Source organism: Corvus kubaryi, unplaced genomic scaffold, assembly GCF_017639235.1.
Source record: "Corvus kubaryi isolate FWS band 111438036 unplaced genomic scaffold, C.kubaryi_AGA036_p1.0 66, whole genome shotgun sequence".
In the NCBI taxonomy this organism is placed as follows: Eukaryota; Metazoa; Chordata; class Aves; order Passeriformes; family Corvidae; genus Corvus; species Corvus kubaryi.
In genome coordinates, this window is record NW_024582054.1 from 859,027 (window position 1) to 881,591 (window position 22,565).

The 22,565-nt window shown below is 37.4% G+C and overlaps 1 protein-coding gene across 2 annotated transcripts in view; it reads left to right on the top strand.

Annotated features, from left to right (window-relative positions):
• STARD9 (StAR related lipid transfer domain containing 9) overlaps positions 1–22,565 on the top strand; it is a 101,788-nt gene that overhangs the window by 21,133 nt on the left and 58,090 nt on the right. For both annotated transcript variants that reach the window (XM_042048110.1, XM_042048111.1), the window contains exons 4-6: positions 20,137–20,253; positions 22,216–22,248; positions 22,336–22,397. In XM_042048110.1, the coding sequence (XP_041904044.1) occupies positions 20,137–20,253; positions 22,216–22,248; positions 22,336–22,397 (212 nt within the window). The remainder of the gene's footprint in view (positions 1–20,136; positions 20,254–22,215; positions 22,249–22,335; positions 22,398–22,565) is intronic.

The window sequence follows — 22,565 nt, forward strand, 5'->3', positions numbered from 1 at the left end:
TGCACCTTCCTATTCTTCAGCACTGGCTTGCTAATGTAAGTGAAAGAGTAACAATGATCCTTTTTTGGTGTACTTCCACTCTGCATTTGAACCATTGGGAGTTTTACAAGATTGTTCAAAAACAAGACATGTTCAATTAAAAGTTGGTTATTTCTAAACTTTGTATAGCAAGTAACACAGGCTCTCTTTGCCTCTCTGTCCATTCCATATATCTGGCTAGGAAGAGCTCCTTTCTCTTCAAACATATTATCTAATCATTTCCACTATGTCTTTGTTTATAAATATATTAATTGGAAAAATTATTCTGTATTCTGAAGGCAGAAATGGGGGCCACTGATGGCTCATGTGATAGAATACATATGAGCCCTGTAAAGAGTTTTTTTAATTTCCTATTTGTTTAAAAAGTATCCTAAGTGCTTTCCATCATGTCTGGTTTCCCAGCATAATTGAGTTTTATGCTTCTTCCAGCTAAGAAAAGTAGTTGGGGAAGGGGGCAGACAGGCAGGTTTTTTTAGTTGCTTGTCAGAGTGTGCCTGAAAAGTGAATAAAGAAACAGATGTTTAAGATGCAAGGTTTCCAATATGGCACTGGGGGGGGGGGTGTTTTGGGTTTGTTTTTTTCTTTTTTTTCCCAAGGAATTTGTTTATTTGTTTTGCATGTTAACAGAAAAAGCTTAGAAAAGTTACATAACAGTATTGTTTGGAAGGAAAATATTGCAACATACTTTCCAACTCTTCATCAAATTAAGTCATTGTATTCCTTCCTTTTTTTTTTTTTTTTTTTTAAAGTGCGAACATAGTCATGTTCTGAAGAACTTTACCTGAGAGACCTTTCCTCTCTAAGCTGAGTTTGTTACACTTCCATGCCTCTGTGCTTTCCCTGCGAGATTCAAGTTTTAAATTGTCTCGTCAGTTATCAGGACAAAATCAAAATCTGTTATCTGTCATATGAGCCTAATTATAAAAAAAAATATAACACAGTGAAGTTCTAATTTAAATGTCTTGAGAAATTCTTCAGTTTGTTTTCTCTCTCTGTACTCTCCCCCTCCTTGTCTTGTAAAAGAAGGGAGAAAGAGAAGGCAGCAGCAGCTGTGGGTGTAAATGGCATTTTCGCAAGAAATACTTGAAAAGCAGTAAGCATTCCATCCACAAGACTTTTTTTTCTCCAATCCAGAGTCAGACAGAAGTGAAAAGGAGAGTGTGCTATAAGAAAAAGGCTTTTTGTGCCTTTGGATCAGTATATAGCGAATTTTGATGGAGGCAGTAAAGCCGCCATGAGTGCATGTTATAGATCTTCTGCCAGCAGCACAGCTGCTGTGTTCAGTTTGTGATGGAATAAGGTCATTCTTTCTGACTATACCAAGACTTCTTTGCTGAAAACTTCTCTGGAAATTATTGTGAATAATTCCAAACTTCAAAGCAGGCTTTGTTGGAAGACAAAAAAGAATCAAGTTGATTTTCAATTTATTGAGGCATTGAATTAATTGATAGAAATAGTTATATAGTTGTATACATTCATAGGCAACTATAAGCTAATGCAGCTGTGTTTCAAATATGAAGCCTAAACAGGAGTACACAAGAAAGGATTAAGCTGAGGGAAAGCAGTAAACTGTTTAACAAACAATGAAACGAGACATTTTCTGATTGTTCAATCTGCTAATGCTCATGCTCACTGATTGTTTCCCTGCTAGGCACTGACCATTGCTTACTAGATATACGGAGCACATTGTTTATAATAGGCAGTCCGTATAATTCACTAAATAATATTGGAAGGATCTGTAAGTACCTTCAGCAACTTAAAAGAAAAAAAGAATGAAGTTCTTTGAGTTGTCAGATTTTGTCCATGTTTGCAGTGAACCTGCACATTCATGGTCTGAGTTGCTTCTACAAGCCTTGTGATTTTTGCATGTCTCACAAGTGAAAACAAAATCTTGTATAATGATCTGCAAACTTTCTGAAGTCATCTGCAAAATATGCTTATTTGGATGGATGATTTTTTTTTCCTTTTTAAATTAGCTGTTGTTAAGATGTGAGATACAGATGTTTTTAAGAAAAAGTCTTTTATATAGATCAGCTGTATGTGGATGTTGATTGTTCTTTCTTACTTACAGATGGACATTCACAGTTTAAATTCCTCTATGTAATCACACCACAGTTTTTCCTCCATGTTCAGAAAATAGTGGCATATTTTTCCTTTTTTTAATCTAATGTAAGAACTAGTCCATACTCTTTCTGTTTTGCAAATGGGTTCCCTTATTCATCTGTAAGAATTTCCACAGCATGGCTACTCACAGAAGGGAAGGTCATGTTCATGGTGCTTCCAAGGTTGCAGATTTGTCCAAGATTAGTCTTTAACTTGAAGTGTTTTTTCTCCAATCTTATCAATGCTATGTGAATAACTTCAGTTAGACTCATCTTTTGGGAGCTGAAATTACTGAAAAATTAGTCTAAACTTCAGCTAAGTCTCCAAGATCATGTAAGTCTGTGAGTTCCATAGTCACTGGATAGAGGTATGTTGATAGACTTTTGCTGGGAGTCTGGGCCAGTTTGCAGATTTAATTTTCTGGGTGTGAGGCTTTATTTTCTTTCAGCGGGCAGCTTGCATATGAAAGATTTTGTTGGGTAGGATTATGCTAGCACTGAATAGTGAGATGTGTTTATTGCAACAGCTGTGATCAAGTTCCACACAGCCAGTTTGTTTATCTCTGAAAATGAGCCATGTTTCTGACATGTTGGAGGCATGAGATTGGACTTGCATGCATAAATAGCTGAAGTCTGATAAACCTAAACAATATGCATGTGTCCAGTTTCACTGTTTATGAAAGTGTTTGGTATGAACAGCAATTGTTCCTTTATATTATAGCAAAAAGCAACCTTTCCCTATTTTGTAAGTTTGCGCTCACTTTATTTTTCTTCAATAGTAGCTGACTTTTATATTTTTCTGTTAACTAAGATGATATGCCTCAGGGAGATATGTGTGTGTGGCCTTGAACACAAACTGAATGAATCATCATTTTGGCTGTATCTGAGCACCTGCATGTTGACTCCCTATTCAGCTTTGTTTTTAATCAACAGAAAAGCCTGCCCTTGAGACCTTGTACATGAAAAGCAAAATTAACATCTACGTTCAGTTGTGGCTTTTCTGACAAAGTAGTTTCTGATGGCGGTTCCTCTAGGTTGTGTAAGACAGAGTGAAGGTGAATAATTTTATTCACCTAAATTAATTCAGCCTAGAAGCACTTACAAGTATCCTCAGAACATCAAAACCAAAATTCTGAGTGTCAGTTTAGGTTTCCTTACCCTCAGATATACACACCAGTATGGGTAAGTTCTCACTCTTTATAGCTTCAATGTTACAATGTTAGGACACACTCATCTGAAGGAGGGGAGATGATGTTCTGTATTTTTAGATTCGCAAATGTATTTTGAGGGATGTCTTACCAGATTACATCACTGTCATGTGAAATAGCTGATTAATAAATTTTGGAGTGGACCATTTGTATCAATCCTTGCTGGATAGGTCATACTCCTGAGATGCTGAATGGTAATGAATGTTTTTCTCCATTGATTGGAGGGGGTTTTTTGTGTGCCTGTAAGAATTTACTGCTTTCAAATTACACCTAATAGCATTAAAACAGGTCTCAGCTTCTGTTCTGTCGTTATTACAAGCGCTTTCCATTTTCAGCTATCCCTTTCCTATACACACATATGTGAGTTAGAGCGTGTACATGGATTGTATCATCAATAGTTAGTGCTTTTATGGTGTTGTTGGCAGGTTTTCTTGTGAAGAGTCAAGTCTCTCTAAAGAGCATGCACCTCATCCCATCCCACGTGACAGACCTGCATATAAAACACCAGGTCTGAAAAATTATTCTAATAAACTATTAGGATCCAGATCAGAATGCATTAAAGTGGTCTAATTTTTTTTATGTTTATGGATTTTTATTTTATTATGATTTCATAGATAAAGGTGCATAATTAGCCTTCTCTAGTTAGTGTTGGAGAACTGGAGAGAGAAAATGGTAGGGAATTGTTTATTCAATGTAAAGTAGACATACTTTCAGGGAAGCTTATATTTGTCATTTTCACATGTCATTTTGAAGAATTGCCTACATCTCTGGATTTTGTTTCATTTGGAATATGACTAAAAAGAAGAGCCCAAATTGGTGCAAGACTGCTTTATGCTTTTTGGTTTGGTAGCTCAAATTTTCTGAATCCATAAATGTTCTGCAAGTTTTGTCTAGATCTTGATTTTAATAAAAGATCTTTCATGGTACGTTTAAACTGGGCTTCAGTAATTCATCATCCATGAAAGAACCAATTGCTTTGGAGAGGAACAGAACAAAGGGAGGAGACGTGTCTTGTGTTAGGTTTTGCTGAGTGTGTCTTGTAATGATAGCAGAAAGTGAATCTGAGTAACTGCTTGTAGATTTAGGAATGCATAAACGCTCTTTTGCTGGAGCATCAATGTGGAAAGCTTTATGGGTAAAATACATGTTGTAATCTTCATTGTGGAAAAATGAGATTTACTGATGGATTTTAAAAGTCAAAAACCTCTGAGCAATGGTTCACAGTCTTTTGAAGCAAGCCCTTTTGGGACAGTCTATGACCAGGACAGTAAAGACCACAATAATCACTTTGCCACATGACCAATGAGTAACCCGAGTCCTAGAAAGAATGATCAAAAGCGTCCTTACATAATGTCCCTGAAAGTTTGGCGTCCCTTCCATGGTATATCCCTGTCCTTTTGGGACAGGGGAGGTGCATCTCTTAAGTTCCATCTGCAGACTAGAAAAGTGCTCCTTTAGCTGTTGGCATTGTGGTGCACATGTGCTTCACTTGGGCTTTGGACCTGTACCTGCCCGCACACACCATCTCCAGGACCTCCTTGTACAGAGGCAGTGCTGATGGTGATGGGGTAACTAAGATTACCCTGCATCGTGCGTGCCATGCATGAAGTCATCACACTGGTTTAGTAAGTGATGGCGTTCTAAGGCTATTGTTTTCCCCAGTCTCTTATTTTGGTGCTCTTAGTTGCGTCCTGTTTCTTAATGACTGAAAGTAATGGCCAGTGTAGTTCCTGAGTGACGAATGTATTTCTTATTGAGGTGTGTTGTAACCTGTTAACTAACGGAACACAAGTTCTGCTTTGAAATGTATGACTCTCTGGAGTCACTGATTACCTAAGCAAGGTCTGAAACCTACTTGCTTTTGCCTTTTTTATGGTTTTCCTTTTGGTTTTTTATTAGAAGGAAGAACATTTCTCATAGCTGTTTTGAGGTAGGGGAAAAGATTGACTCATGCTAAAGATTTAGAGAGAGAGTTGATAGGAATTTAACATTAAAGTGGTGATGGTTTTTTATATTCCATCACATTCCAATTCCAATTGAATGAAATGGTTTGGTGGAGCTAGTTAGCATTTTAAAGTCAAAAATAACCTCATTTGTATAATGATTGGGAAATGTTCTAGTCCACAATTTGAGGCTGTTACTTGTTCCTTTTTTATTTTTTTTGACAGCTAACACTGCTTTATCTCTTAGTTCTTTTTAATGTGTCTTATAACTCTAAACCAAGAAACTGAATTTTCAACTCATATTCAGAAAATTAGCAACTGTATTGATTTTTATGAGTGGAGAATGAGATAATTTAAAGCCTGGGCTCAGGTAGATTTTTATATTTGTAACTTAAATTTAGCAGAAACTCAAAAGAACTGTCAATGCCTTGAAGATACATTTAGTCTGAAAACAAAGATTTCGGAGGATTGCAAAAACTTGCTTCCAGCTATTCATGTCCTCCTTTACATAATTTCTGTGCATTTGACTCTGTTTGGTATCTCACAATGCTTTTATTGTCTCACTTCCTACTGCATATCATTTGCATAAATTTGTTGCTTATTACAATATATGGAATGTAATCTTTTTCTATTCCATTTATTATGAATGCAAGAGGCTTTCTGCAACTGAATTTCATTGGCATGTTGGGTTGAAAGAGGAAGCAAAAGAGATTGGAAGTTCATCTTTATTAGAAGGTCATCTTTTGCTCCTCATTTTAATAACCAAGAGTTGATAGTTGATTTCTCTCCCCCCCCCCCCAGCAAACTGAAGCTGTATCTGTACAAGTCCTACTTCATGACAGGGAATATTCCATGAGCACTGCAGCTAAGCTGTTAGTGCTAAACTGTAAAGAGTGGTTCCTGGTGCTGTTTGGCCTGGGATAGCTGGTACTTCTTCTTGTAATGATTTGTAGGCACAGCCCAGGAACTGGCAGGGACCAAGAGCATTCCTGACTGGGTTTTCATGTGGCCACCGTGCTTTGGAGGCTGAGAGTACGTGGTAGTCTGAACATGGGCTGTTCTGTGCCATGTGGGCTGGGCATGTTTAAATTGCTGGTGATGGGAACTGGCTGAAGAAGTTGTTACCAGTAGGTGGTTTAGGGGTGGAGAGTTAATTACAGGGGCTGAAGTTTGTTGCATGCAGTTTGGCACCTTTGTTTTCATAGCTATGCTTCATACTGAGTATCAAGAAATCAAGAACAATTTTTTTTTTTTTTTAAATATGTGGTCCACAAGATAACTAGCAGCATGCACACTGTAATGTTCTTCTGGGGCTGATACAGTTGGGAAAGAATCTGTAGCTTTCTTGCAGTCAGACTCTGCTTAACAGGTTAATTTCTAAAAATGAGGAAAAATTATTCAGGTAGAGAAATTATTTGATAACAGAAATAGAGGAAACAATGATACATCTAGAATAATATTGTAAAAGTATGCTTTTAAAAATCCTTTTCAAGTCAGGCTTTGATTTTTTTCAAAGTGATCGAGGGACTAATAAAAAAAAGAAGCGTTAGAAGTGAAATGTTTTAAATTGTACAGTTCACTGTGCTACTTTGACCCGTTTGGGCAGCTTTGATCAAAGCAAGCAGCCCTTTTTAAAAAATTTGGAGATACTGTGCCCTTCTTTTGCTTTGAGAGCAGTGTATTACAGATCTTGAATGTAAGAAACACCCAATGCTTCTGTGAAGTCATTACACTGAAAGGAGAGAAGTCTGCACTGAATTCCCAGGGAGATGGATGATCATCTTAAACAGCGCAGCTGTCTGGAAATCACCTATCAACTTCAACATGGGGTCATTATTCAATACTCTTTTGAAAAAGAAGCAATATTCTCTAGGAACTGAATTTCTAGCTGAGGCAACTGTTCTCTACCTAAAAGAGAAGACAGTGCAAGCAGAAATATAGATAATAGGTTGTCATATTTGAGAACATTCTGAGGTTTTATGTGAACCTGTCTTTTTCTGAATCAGTTAATCATAATAAGACACTTGTATTGAAAAAGAGGTAAGAGACGTATTTAAAAATCTATTGATTTAACATATGCTCAATACAATACACTTATGTTGGGATAGAACTGACAATTAAGTTGCAATTGTAAGTGACAAAATTTGTACCTCATTATAGACTATTGTACCAACAAGTTGAAAAGTATATGCAGAAGGGTGGCTAGTTACTTAAACCCTGCAAATGCATTAATGTCCTGCATTTCAATCCTTTGTAAATACATTTTCTGAACCACTAGTGGTCTGCCTCTGCCCATTGCTTGCTCATTTCTTGCCCATTTTAGTGTGCTGCATAGCATAAAATCTTAATTTGTAAAGGAATAAAATTTAATGCATCTTCAAGAGCTTTCAATGCTGAAGAAATGTCTTCATTCTGTCTCATTTTTCTGTATCACAACCTCTTCATGTGTTTTATTAGTTAGAGGGAAAAAAATGACAGTTTTCCTAGACAATCAAATGCGTTCCTCTGAATACTTTTACAGCTTTTTTTTTTTTTTTTTACCCCAGAAAACATCATGTCTGAAAGGGAAACTCCAGTATTTTCTTCACAGGCAATGCCTTGCCATAATATTATTAATTTTTTTTTTTTTGACAGCTTGCCAAAGGGTCTTTGTTCATCTTGGTAATATCAGTGATTTAGTTTATTACTGGGCTTGTAATGACACAGAAGTATGTGACCTTAATTGGGACATGGAGATTTCCTTGGTTCTGATGCCTGGGGCTTTTTTACTGATTTTTTTAGAAGATCTCCATGTTTAAATTTCTGAAAATGTATGATGTTATCTTTTGCTCTATGGGAGTATTGGGATAGTTGAGGTCTTCTGTATTTTACAAATACTTTTTACAGATGATGTGAATCATCTTGCTTTTTGCTTTATGCTTAGTTAAAGTATAGTATGAACTATTGTACCATCTTCATTGTATGCCTTGTCCAGTTTTTGGTGTGGTATGAAGTGAGTGGGGAAGAGAAGAACAGTGTAAAGCAGTAGTTCTGTCCAGCCTAAGTAATTTTTGCCCCTAGGAGAGCCAAAATAAAGGAAGCTGATAATGTGCAGCTTTCTTTTAATGTAGCATTTCTAGTTAGGTGAGCTGTGGCTATGCATTGCAGCTTTGGCTGTTAATATGCAGCCCCCAGTCCCTGTAAGCTGGAAGTGAGCAGAGCCCAGTGACCTTGCAAAAGAGCAGAAATAACAATTTACCGAACTGCTAGCCCTGTCAAACTTCACTCTTAATATATTGTTGAGAGTAGGATGCCAAAAGCTCTCTCTATGAACTCAATAGTCACCTTAAATTGCCTCCTGTTGTTTGGAGTCTCCTGGAAACTGCTAAAACCATACAAATTTAGAAAGGACTTTTTTTCCAGAGGATCTCCAAACCATTTTTTATGTTATTTGTTTTTAAAGTTGTGGGACACACCACGGAAAACATTCTCTTTTTTTTTACATTCAAAGAAACCAAACATAAATCTTTAACCTTGAAAGAATTTTTGAAGAGCTAAATCGCAGTCAAAAAACTTGCATTTGGGTGATTCTTAATCTTCTCAATGTACATCGAAGTTATATCTGAATGCATGTAAGTGTGAAGATTTTTTCTTCACATCTTTTTTGTGGACATCAGCTACACTTTTAGTTCAAGCCAGTCAGGTAAATGTTTCAAGAGAGAGGCATAAAATTAGTCCCACTGCTGTAAAGGAGTTTACTCAGTGGAAATGTCACTGTTCCCTGCTACTTGTAGAATGGGTGGAATAGATGACGTTTAAAGGTCCTTTTAATTCCAAGATAGTCTATTCCAAGAATCATTAGGGTTGGAAAAGACCTCTAAAATCATTGAGTCCAACTGTTAATGTACACCACCTCGTTCATCACTAGGCCATGTCCCCAGATGCTACATCCACACATCTTTTGAGCACTTCCAGGGATGGTGACTCCACTACTTCCCTGAGCAACCTTTTCAGTGAAGAACCTTTTTCTAATATCCAATCCAAGCCTTCCCTGGCACATCTTGAGGCTGTTTCTTCTCATCCTGTCCCTTGTTACCTGGGAGAAGAGACTGATCCACACCTCACCACACCCTCCTTTCAGGTAGTTGTTCAGACAGGTAAGATTTCCCCTCAGCCTCCTTTTTTCCAGGCTAAACAACTTCAGCTTTCTCAGCCACTGATCATAAGACACATACTCCAGACTGTTCACCAGCTCCATTGCCCTTCTCTAGACCCACTCCAGCATCTCAAGGTTCTTGTAGTGAGGGGCCCAAAACTGCACACAGGGTTCAAGGTGTGACCCCACCAGTGCCAAGTACAGGGGGATGGTCACTGCCCCAGTCCTGCTGACCACATTATTGCTGATGCAGGCCAGCTGCCATTGGCCATTTTGGCCCCCTGGGCACATGCTGGCTCATGTTCAGCTGCTGTCAACCAGCACCCCCATGTCCTTTTCTGCTGGGTAGCTTTCCAGCCACTCTTCCTAAGCTTGTCGTGCTGCATGGGTTGGTTGTATAGGACCCAGCACTTCACCTTGTTGAAGTCACTTCATACTGTTGACCTTGGTCCATCAATCCAGCCTGTCTGGATCCCTGTGCAGAGCCTTCCTGTCCTCCAGCAGATTAACAGTCCCACCCAGCTTAGTGTAATGTGTGAACTGGCTGAGGCTTCACTCAGTCCCTTCATCCAAGTCATTGAAGATACTAAGCAGGACTGGCCCCAGTACTGGGCCCTGGAAAACACCACTGGTGACCAGCTGGATGTAACTCCATTGACTGCCACTCTCTGGGCCTGGCCCTCCTGCCGGTTTTCTACCCAATGTATGGGGCACCCATAAATCCTGCAAATATTCTAAAAACTGTCCCTGTCAGAAGGCATGTGCTTTTATGTCTTTATTTTCAGTAAGCAAGCAACTGAAATAAAAATCCCTCTGATGATTAAAACAGGTACAGTCCTAAGTCTGTTGCCTGAAACTAGCAGGAATTTTTTTTTTCTTTCTGTGAAACACAAAAGTAGAAGCACCTACTGTGTATTACTAATAAGCATCCTTTAAACCTTCTCATATCTCCAAATAGGGAGGCATAATTTCTTTTAAATAACAAACTTTTGCAGTAAAGTGCCAATACTTCCAGTTTGTGCAGTAATATCATAAATATGGTTGTTTATAGATGACAAGAATTGCCTTATTAACAAAACATACTGCTAAAACTTGGTTAATATCCCAATTTATAAATAAAATATGTGTCTAGATTGTAGTCTAGAATCAGGTTACAGGTTCGTTCCATTAAGTCTCATCATTGCCATTGTAAAAAACTGAAATTTGAGGTACAGTTCAGACCGAGCACTAGTGAGTTCCATGAGCACTTGTGAAGTTCCCCCAGATTAAATTCTGCCAAATACAGGAAATTTACCTTTAGAAGCATGATGTGAAGCATATTGGGTTTGAGTACCATAGAAATTCAGTCGTTGCTGATAGTTTTACAAATAGAATATGACTTGTAGAATTTCTGCTGGCATTTTAAAAGAATTATTGAGATATATAACTATTTTCAATGTCTTGTCATTGCTTTTGTTTAATTTTTACTTTCTTTTGGTATCCTGTATGAAGGTGAAAAACTGAGCTTATTGCTAGAGAAGTATATTTTATAGGCTTAAGAATTGTTTTCCAGTGTTGAAATTTTGAGAGCCGGTGATCTAATAGCAAAAATATCAACTTGAGCTAGATGACACGTGAAAAGAGAACACCCATTTCCAGCTGAAGGGGAAAAATAGCAGAAATCTGTCTTGATAGTGTCATTGTGCTGTCATTGTGTATTGTCTGAGTATTGCAAACAATTGTTAGCCCTTGCTGAACTACTAAAAAATTTAAATCACTACTTTTTCCTTCTACCTCCTTGTAATAAAGTCAAGGAACAACCTTTTTTCCATCTCCATCAGTTATTTTCAGTGACACAGATGAGAATTGATATTTATACCTGCTGTCTTGTACAAAAAAAATTAGTAATTTTATGTTGTTTTTCTTTACTTTCCTTTCACATGGAAACACAGACATCCGCTAATGACCTGGGATCTTAGCCAAGAGCTAGCAATGGTGGGAGAAAATGCAGGATATTTATAACTTCATTATAATCCATTATTTATTCCCTGCTCTCTTCATTGCAAGAGAGATATCGAGTATTAAAAAAAAAACCAAAGAAAACCAAACACTTAACAACTCTCACAGTATTTATTTTGCTCATTTTAAGAGGATATCAGTAAAACTGCTCTGCCTTTTTATTACTTTTTTTCAGTAGTCATTCAGGCACAGATAACGATGGTGTCACAATATTTAAAGTGACAATGTACATTATTTTTCTGGCAGGAAGTAATATCTGGGGCAGGGGAATGGGATGTCTAAAACATCTGGCCCAGGTGGAGTAAGGCACTGTGATTGCAGAGAATATCGTGTTGCTTCTTCTAGCTGTGACATTAACCTTTGCTAGACCTTTAGAAAAGCTGAAGATTTTCGCTTCCCCCGTGGTTCCATTATTGAATGGTCTGGCCCAGAACTCACTCAGGAAAAGTTTTCCTTCATGGGGTATTGCTGGCACTGGCCTAAATCATAGTGTTATTCTTCTGCTGTTGAAGATGCACAGCACAGAAATTAAATCTGTACCTCTGACATCCAACCCAGCAAACAGGATGGAGCAGCACTCAAACCCGCAGCCCCAGGTTCTTGGGACAGAGAAATGAAACCACTTAGTTGCTCCTCTGCTCATTAAGTGGTTTGTAGATAGTGTTGCAAGTTGTGTGTAGCTAGCTATTTGCTTCTGATCTTCTCCTTTCTTTCCCTAAGGATGCTTACTGAAGTTTTTATCTAGCTTTAAAGACCCCAAAACCACAAAATGCTATGTGTTAATCCTAAAGTATTAATTAACAAAGCCAAAAATTGTCATGTCTTTTTCAGTGTAGAAAGCTTTATTATGACAAATATATCTGGACTGAGCTAAATCAATATTGATGTAGTGTCAAATGCTGTGGGGTTTGGATTATATGGCTGTTACATAAAAACTGCTCTTCTGTAAATCAGTGGTAACACAATAGGAATCCCTGTTGGAAAGGAAAAGAGATAAGAGGGGTATGTGGTTTTGTACAGGTAGATGAAAATACATGAGTTGATGTTTACAGTAGAATACCAGCAATTTTACAAGAAAGAAAAGAAAAAAAGAAGTAGAGAGTGGAGTTGTGCCTTTGGTGATGAAGCAGTTTAGAACTTTTAAAAGTTCAGGTTCTATCAGAACATTTATAAATTAGACTGGTGTGGTAAGCACAGATTTCTTCCTTTTTCAAAATGAGAGATTTTTTTAATGAGTGCATAAGGTGTATTTTCATGATTGTATAATTCAGCGATAAAATGGCAGGAATGTAAAGCGGCCACTCAGCCTAATCAGAATCCAATATTCTCCCTCCTGCTGCCCCCAGAAGAACAATAGGTTTGTCACATATTCTCTGTGACTTTTTCTAGTATTTTTATGGTTTCTCCTAAATACCTTAATCAAGCATGAACTTTTATGCTGTTAAATTTAGTGTGTGTGTGTGTATGTACATTACCACACAGAGCAGACAGTTCTTCCACTGGAAGAAATCACAGCTGATAAGATGAACAAAGAAATCATTGTTGTCTCCCACAGGGAGAATTAAAGCACAGAGGGATTTAAGGACACACAGGAAGTCTGTTGGCAGAGCCAAGAACAGAACTGTCTCTTGAGTTCTGGTGCAAAGGCCTCTGCCACGGGCCAAGCTTCTTGAGCTGGAGAGACGCCGTCCCTTTCACTGCCCTGCTTCCGGTTGGACTGGGAAAAAGAAACTGAAAAGGCAGGATAGAGAGAAGGAAAAGAAATAATCCTGGTTGTGAAGCTGTGGCCTCTTGTTAAGAGAGAACAAACGGTCCCAAACTAACCAACCGATGCCTTCCCCCCTTCCGCTTTATCCCATTCAAACCAAGAAGTAATGTTGCTGAAGTAATCCAAATGTCACAGTAGAGGGTTCTGTGCAACTGAGCAGCATAATGTGCCTCCCTTTGCTTGTGCTTTCTCTGGCCATGTACAGAAAACCCTTCGGCTGACATTTGTTTAATATTCGTTAAGAGAAAACACATGCAGGAAAAGCTTTGCATTATTGGAACACCCCTCTAGATTTGTTTTTGCATATTCCTTCCTTGCATTCTCTTTCAGCCTTTTTATTTAAATTAGTCTTGAGGGGTTTGTAAAGGTTATGGGATGAAGGCTTTCATTATTTTGGCAGGAATTTCTTAGTTCTGCATAATTCTATTTCATTAAGTATTCTTTTCACCTTAAATCTGTCTTGGATGCTACATTTGAGATGTAGCAGCAATTTAATTAAACACAATTTAGTTGTAACCCAAACAACAACAGCTCAAGGTGGGTGGAACTCTGGAAGGAAAACACACCAAATATGAGGTGCAACATATGTGTAGTTCATAGTGGAGACTGTGGCAGACACATAGGTACTGCAGCACTGAGCCTCTTCAGTTACTCAGACTGCCCTGACCTATTGGCTGAGAGTGATTTTGTTTGTATAGTAAATAGCAGCACCTTTTTTATACTAAGTTCATTTTGTAGCTGCATCTGCTGCAGTTGTCTTGGTACTCTGGAGCTTTCTATTGATATTCTGGAGCTTTCTATTTACTGATGAGGAAGTTTTCTGTTTTGTTTGCATGGCAAATCTTTAATGGAAGTTAGGCCACTGAGTTTTTACAACATTTATAAAGTCATTTGTTGGTTCTATGTTGAAAAGTAGCTGTTCGCTGTGTGTCTTGCTTCAGTTTCATCTTTTCCACTTTCATTAAACTGCGGTATTTTAAAGGCTGTTTTTAAACTGTGCTGTGCAAGAAAATAACTGTCTTTTGATTTTGGTCCTGGTTATTAGCTGTGGGAATTTACCTTAGTATTCTAACTTTAGCTTAATGTTTTACAGTAGAACTGAATTGCTTCTAGTGAGTTGTCAGTGTTGATGCTTGTGGACTATGCCTGTAACAAGTAGCAATTTTATTTATTCAAAACTCCTTTCTTTATTCCTGAGGTTTTTTGCCTTTACCAAATAAACTCTGTTGAAATTTCTGAGGTTCCTAAGCTTGGTTTAGTTTCCTAGTATTACTGTTATACATTGACCACTTCAGACACTGGCAAAAAAGAAAATAGGTACTGTACAAATAAGAATGATAAACTATTCTATTCTCTTGTTGTTCCTAAAAGTTGTATCTTCCTCCTTCTGCTTTCTCCTCCCTTTCCCTCTGCTTCAGTCAGAGTTGGTCCTTGTTTGTTCATTGTTCTCAAAGCAAAATGCAAGTATTATTTTCCAGAAATTACTTAGGGAAAAAAAGCCCCAAGTGCCAGAAAATGCTTATTTATTAATATTGATCCTTTACATTTGCAAACTTGGCATTACATGCTGTCCCTGGAAGTTTACTGGACTTTTTTTTTTCAGGTGACTCTGAGACTTGGCTTGAGTGACTTGCAAAAACATTCAGTTTCCCAAATTATTAAGCCCCAAGGCATAACAAACAATTTGCTGTCATTTAAAACAATTGCTTTTTCTTTCTTCTTGCAATACAGGTTCTGATTAGATTAAGAAAGGAAAGTTTTATGCTCAGGAAATTTATATTGCTGAACCTTCATTTCTAACAGAATGACCCCATTATCTTCAAAATTAAAGCATTTATTAGTCTAAGAGGGACACAATCAGAGGATAAAGAGAGCCCATTCCACTTAAAATGTAAAATATGTGTTTGTTGTCATCAGCAGTCCTAGTTGTGCATCTGTTCAGTGCATAGTAATTCAAAGAAAAGTCAAAGGTACTGATACTAACTGAGCCTCATGTTATAAAGTCAGTAGCATTAGTTTGAATCTCATGCATTAGAGAAGAGTTTAATTATCTCCAACCTTTTGGAGGAACAAAAGAAAATCTGACAGTCAAAACACTTGTGTCTGTGTGTGTGTCATGGAGAGATTATAGATTCAAGGGATTATCCACAGGCCATTGGTCTTATAATAACTGAGAAGTCAAAGAATATAAAAGAAAGAAAGTCTTCATGATATGCACAGGCAATTGGGAGAAATAGAATATGCTAAAACTTTTGTTTCAAAAACAAATAGGCGTTTTTAAAAAGAAGAATTTGAAAACAAAAGGCTTCATGCTTTTTAACATCCAAGCAAAAATTTCAGTGTAAACTAAAGTCCCAAATCATTACTGTTTGTAAAAAAACCCTGAAAATTCTTTCACTTATGGTAAGTAACTGGATATGCTCCATGCCATATTTTACTTCCTAGCAGTAGAACAAAATATATTCCAGAACAAAATATAGTCATCTGTCTGCTAATGCATATTTATACACAGACATGCAGGTCTAATGTGATAAAATGTGATATAATCTCAGGCTAATAAATAAGGTATTTTTCAGTATCTTGAAAATTCATTATTTAAGAAAGATGTAAAAAACCCACTATAGATTTTGACTTTTAATCCAGCAAAGGAGAGCTGAGAGAAGATTTCTGATGGTGGTATCCAAATGGGAAAGGATCAGAACAGATTACTGCTCGCCTCTTATAAATCTCCTGGTAGTGAAAAAGATCGTTATGCTTATTACCCACTAACCTAACTACAAAGTATGTTTCCAATTTTTAAAACAGAAGAGTTTTATTATTTTAGTATTGTGAAACTCACTTTTTAAAGGTTCATGCAATGGTGGGAAGAAATGTCTTCTGTCACTTGGTTATCACTGTTTCTTTGGACAGGTGGTATCCTTCTCTGAAATCTCCTCAACTCCTCCAATTTTTTTATCTTTTGGTAAGACAAGGTGCATTTCCAATTAATATTCTTGATATATCATTTTTTTAAATGGTCTATGTAAAAAGGTTAAAATTCTCAAGCTCTCTTGAAAAAGCAACCCAAAATCATATCTCAGTTTGTTCTGTTTTATCGAATTTTGTTTTCTTTTGAATTGAGTAATAAATCCTGATTTTCTTGTCAGGGTAACCTGATACTAACTGCAATTTCTTGGTGTGGATTTACTTTGTGTTCCATGCTGACTTCAGTTTATACTTCATGATTTTTGATTTTGAAACAAGTTTGAGAGGTTATTTGCACAGTGGCACGTTCATTTAACCTGTAATACATCTTATTTCAAAGAAAATAAATAGTCAGTCTTTCTGGTCTTCAGTTCTAAATAGTATTAACTCGATGGTGATGATTGGACAGTTTTCTTAATGCTCTCTCATAACTTTTTGCACTATTAGCACCGTTGACAAGTAATAAATTGTAGAATATTTCACAGATCACCATGGGATATGGGCCACATACAGCTGGGCAAGTGCAGGGAAAGGACACGGCAAAGCCAGTTGGGGCTTTGTTGAAAGACTCATTCTTGCATGGAGCAAAGTGAACAGTGCCAATCACGCAGAGCAGCCATGCAGGGAAGACATCGTTGTCTCAGCCAAGTGGTGTGTTCCCTGCAGGATGCCGTATCCAACCCATGTTCTTTGAAAAACCTCATCTTCCTGAAGTTTCATTTCAAATGTGAGACTTGGAAGAATCCCAGAAGAATCTTCTTTTCCCTGCCACCCGCACCTCATGATCAACAAAATCTGTGATTTAATCTGTTATATCATGAAATATGTTAGTACATATGCCCGAAATGATTAATTAGAGGTCTTTTTGTATAATCTGCAACTGTTATTGCTGATGGGTATTTGGACTAATGCCTCTGATATTAGAAAAAGCTTTGATTTCAATTACTCTCCTTCATTTTTAAACAAGTAATAAATTCATTGCAGTGCTTCACTTCTCCATTTTTTCTGCAGTACACTAAAACAGAGACTTTTATGACTAAATTGAGACTATATTCAATTAAATTAATTGTAATTTATCCTCACAAAAGGAGAAAGAGTAATTTACCAGAAAGAACAAAAACAAAGCAGTACAAATCAGCTTTTAATAGCAGTTCAGTAAATAATTTTTTGAAATGCTGATGCATTACCATCCTAGGGTTATGTCACTGTTTTCAGAGTATCCAGTTTTGCTTGTATTGTATGTCTTCTCTCAAGGCCTAATCCAAAAAGGTCTGATTTGAAACATATTTGAATTAAAATGTCTGAATAGCCATGTGTATTTAATACAGAGTAAATGTAACAGCTTTAACTGAGACTTTGAAGTTAGAGGCTCTTCTTTCAGAGAGTCCAAGGTACTCTTGGAGAGAGGGCGTGCCCAATAATTTGCACAGTTGGGTTAAATTGCCATAGGTGTTCTAAAATCACAAGGAGTTTTATGAACACTGGTGAGAACATCCCACGATTTTCTACTAATGGATAGCATTATTCCTAATTTATCTATAGGAAGATTGAACCATGAAAATGTTAAATGAGTTGCACAATGTCATACAAAAGTTTCAACAACAAAGCTAGAAGTAAAATGCTGTTCTAAAATACCAGCTTCAGTGTCCAGATGACATTGATTAGTGTTGCTATCCTGAAAGCTTGCCCTGTGTGAAGATTTCGTTTTATTATATTTAGCTCAGTTACTAACTCTGAAAGATCTGTGAACCTTCAGAAAGGAGGACAGCTCTTAATGAGGAGACTATCACAGAATCTAGATAATTCTCAAGGCTGCATTTATCCCATGTGAAGTATGGGTTTCTGAATTGATATGGAGGCATCCAGCTGGTTTCAGTACAATGAGCCATGCAAAATTCCTGAATTTATTCAATGTTGATATTCTGAAATGGGCACAGTATTGCCTTGCTCCCCTTACTTTAAGATAATTAATCCTGTAATTTCTTAGTCCTTTATACTGCTTGACTCCAGTCCTGTCAATCTTCAGATCTAGTTCTTGCCATCTTGAATTTAGGTCAGATTCATTCCTCCTGCCCCTCATGTTTGCAGCTACTGATTGCATTGAGGTGCTCACACAGGAGGAACTTTCTCCTTTCAGCTTAAGTGTCCTGTCTTAGAGATGTCCTGCAAGTTTTACATGCTAGCCAGGTAGGGAAGAGATCCTAGTGGTGCTTCTACTGAGGGAAAGTTCAGTGTTCACGGGAGAATTCACATGAGAATAACTTTGCCTGGACCCTGAGCCCTTTTAACCTCTGTGCAGGGTTTCTACTTGCCTGATAGGCCAGCTTGCTGCTCACAAGCAAATGTGTGTGTGCTCAGAAGCACCCCTGCCCCTGAATTCCTTGACTGTCAGCTTGAACTCTGCTCTCAGTTAATATTCCATACCTTAATACTCCTCACCTTAAACATTCCTTGATGAGTTTTACACAGCCCTGCAGACCCCACTCAAATATCCCAAGTTCTCCTGTTTCATTTTTTCCCCCCAGCTTGTTGGCTATGAAGCTCCACTTCAGTTTTTTAATGGCCTCCAGTAATGACTGGAGAGTTTGTCTCTATCTTTTTTTTTAATCCCTTGTCTATTACATTTGAATCCCTGTGTTTTATTCATGGCTGTCTTTGTATGCTTTGAATGGAAAAGTTTCTTGAGCTGATAATCCTAGTGAAGCAGATGCTCTGACATGCCACATACCCTTACAAATACAGACAGGGTAGTCAAATTTTGCCAAATAGGAATGATTTTGATTCTTCAGCTGGAAATTAGTATCTTGTCCTAGTTTGAGTTGAAATATGATCTAAAAATTAAAGTCTCGGGAGAGGATTTTCAATCTGTTTTCTGAGCAGTTTAGGTAAAGTAATAGCTATGAATTTTTGTTTGTTTGTTTTTTTACTATTGGTTTTTGTATCATTTTTAGTACATTTATCTGTCCATTGGAGAAGCAATTGACCTGGCAGTGGATGAGATTTCTCAGCAGTGAAACACTGAAATCCTGTGCATCTGTCCCTATATACTAGCCAGCTTTCTGTGTTAACAGCAAAAGCATTAATGCTTGTACCATCTCTTTTGCAAGGCCAAAGTATGCAGAGGGGTTGGCAGCCTGCCCACTGGAAGCTTTTGATCCACAATACACTTCCTGGCAAATATTACTAGGTGTCCTTTCAGCTGGTCTGGGGCAAGGCTTTGATGTCCTGAAAACGTGGTCTCAATGTGGGTCACCTGTGGATCCAAACAAAAAGGAGCAGGGAAAGTAGAAGGAATGACTCTTCAGATCTTGCTGTATGGGTAGTTTGGTGGTGTTGGCCCAACTTTAGGAGCCACAGTAGGACCAGTGCAAGCTTTGGAAGTCCTGAGAGGCTGATACTCATTGGTGGTAACAGGTCCTGGCCCTGTAATACCATGAGCAGAAAAAGGCATGTCCCTGTGTGTTTGGTGTGAAGAGAAGATAAAGCATGAAGCCTTTAGTGGTGTCACTTACTGACCACGTGGGTCAGATAGAAATACTGCTTGAGTGAAACCTGCATGCAGGTTAGACTTTGCTGTGCTTCTGACCTGTATTTTCAATGCCAAACTAATGTCATTGCATTAAAGAGCCTTGATCATGCCTTTCTGTCAAATTTATGATGAGAACTGTAAAACCTTGGGGTAGGGAAGATCCTCAAGAATTCACGTAGTCTGAATATGAAACAAGAGATAGCAGGCAGGGAAGCATTTAGACACTACTGCTCCTTGTCAGCACTATGCTTGGCATACCAGTGTCTTAAGGAAGCTCTAACAATGAATGCTGAGCACTTAACGTTGAGTCTGAGAAATTGGGAAGACAAATGTGAAGATCCTTGTTCCCATGGAGTTATTAAAGGAGCAAGATCTGCAAGTAATGCAGTGTGTTTACAGGGAGACAGACATATTGTTCATGGACTGTTTTATTTCTCTTGGTCTTTTCAGGTGTTCCAGGACCTTGGCACTTCTGTGTTGTCTGGTGCATTTAAAGGATACAACATCTGCCTCTTTGCATATGGACAGACAGGTTCAGGAAAAACATACACAATGATGGGAACACCTGTGAGTTACACCATTCATTTTAAACTTAGGGTTGAGGGCAGGATATCTAGCAAAAACATCGCTTTATTTTTAAACTGTGGTGTGATGCTTGTTGAGCAGAATGCTTGTACATGTTTTGCTTGGTATTTAAATGTATAAAATGAGAGCTTGTACATTTAGATGAAAAACAGAGTATCAGGTAAAAATACTAGAAAGCATGGTGTAATTTAAATATTTATTATTAGGTAATCTTCTTCTTGCTACGTATGAATCTTATCACAAAGTTAGAGGACAAAAAAAAAAAAATCAATACGCCGGAATAGTTCTGGGTTTTAGAAACTGTAGCTCAAGATAATACAAAGTACTCATTCCTATGGGGTATTTCGGCAGTCTGAACTATGCTGAAATTAAGTTATTTTCACAAATAAAACTGGATACAATTCACAATAATAGTTTTGTAACAGGCTTGATTATTTGCTTAGAATATTTGACCTGTGGAAAGTAATACTTCCAGTTTTGACGTGCATTTGCATGGAGTTTACAGAAGCTGTTACATTTTAAGATTGTCTACCAGCCATCACCTAAAGTGCATTTTAGTCTTGCTACTCAGATTGATGGAGTAAGTTGATTTCCGGTGTTTTGCTGCAACACAAGGCAATTCGATTTTTATCCATGAATATTCTTAGCTGTTGGTGAAACATGCTGCTAAAAAGGAAAAAAAAACCCCAAAATAGTTTGCTTAAGTGGACCAGTATTTTCTACATCCATGGGATTCAATTTTTAAGGTGAAATAAGGACAAAATGTGTTTAAACCCCAAAGATAAGAGGCCTGTTCTAACATAGTTTGTTCTTTTGACAGGAGTTTGGATTTTTAAAATTTTATTTTCTCAATATACATCAACAATATTTAGTAGGATTTAGTTACATTATTACCAGACTGTCTATTAATTTTATGTGAAATCAAGCTTTATGCCATGAAAGCCTGAAGAATTGTTAAAATTTGGGTTAATAGATGGCAAACTAGGATATTTGTATTACCCTATTTTGAAAATATCTTAGCAATTCAGAATGGCCACGACTTGAAGTTATCGTTATTTTCAAGGAAATTTCTGGATATTGTGTTTCTAAGTGATTTCTTGCTTAAAAAATAATTTCTTTCTCCAGTGCAATACTGCTTTGTTCTGATCTTTAATAACACATATTCACTGTGATACAGTGTTCCAGTGTTTGGTATAAACTGAACTTTTCTCCATGGTGGTCCACTTGATGAACCTGGATTTTCTTCTCTTAACTCCATTTCAAGGGTGCCTTCTAAAAAAAGCCTTTCATGCTATTCAGCAAGCAGAATCCACCTAAGCCCTGGTGTCTTTCCCAGGGTGTGTTGGCACTGCAGTCACTGAAGTGTTAGCAATCATATCTTAAGAAGGGTTCATCACACAAAATCACGCTGTACTTCAGTGCTGTGTAGACGGTTTGGGCAAAATTTAAACCACCTAGTGTGGGTATTGTTAGCAGCCCCATATCCTGTTCTCTTTGAGAGACAAAATTTATAAATCTAGAATATAAAGCTGTTCCAAGGCTCCTCTCTGATGCCGTAGCATGAAGAAATAGAACTAGAATAAGGAGAAACCAAAAATATTTATGACCAATCAAGCTAGTTTCAGTGTTGGCCTGGCTTCATCTAGACTGCAACACCTCTGACCTAGACATGTCCAGTACCTTTACATCAAACAGCTTTTGAATTTAACCCAAGCCTCTAAGCTTCTCACCAATGCTGTGTACATTGCTCTAAAATTACTTTTGGTATAAATAGCCATGCTGTTCTGAACTACACTCCATGGCTATACTTTGTGTTGTAATCCATCATACAGTCATTTCTGCACTGTGATTCTGTCTGTGACTTATAACTTAGCTTTTGTTTAAAAGTTTTTGCAAGTGTTAGAAAATACATTATTTAATTTTTTTTCTGTTTATTATTTGAAGGCATCCATTGGGCTGACACCTCGTATATGTGAGGTATTTTTTTTTCTTCACTTGCATTTGTTTAAGCAGTTAGCTTTTCTTAATGTATTTTAAATTTACATAAACTTTTGGTTTGTGAAGGGCCTCTTTTCAAGGAAGGATGATTACACAGACCAGACAGCATCATGCAGGGTAAAGGTCAGGTAAGTGTGTCACTGTTTTGGACAACAATATGAAAACTTTTAACAATGTATTCCTGTTATTAAACAAAGTAAAGACTAGTTTATTTTGTTTCTGTTTCCTTAGATGATAGTAGTTTTGGAGCAAGGGGGAAAACACGGAGGAATTATGAGAAAGTATTGGGTTTAGTT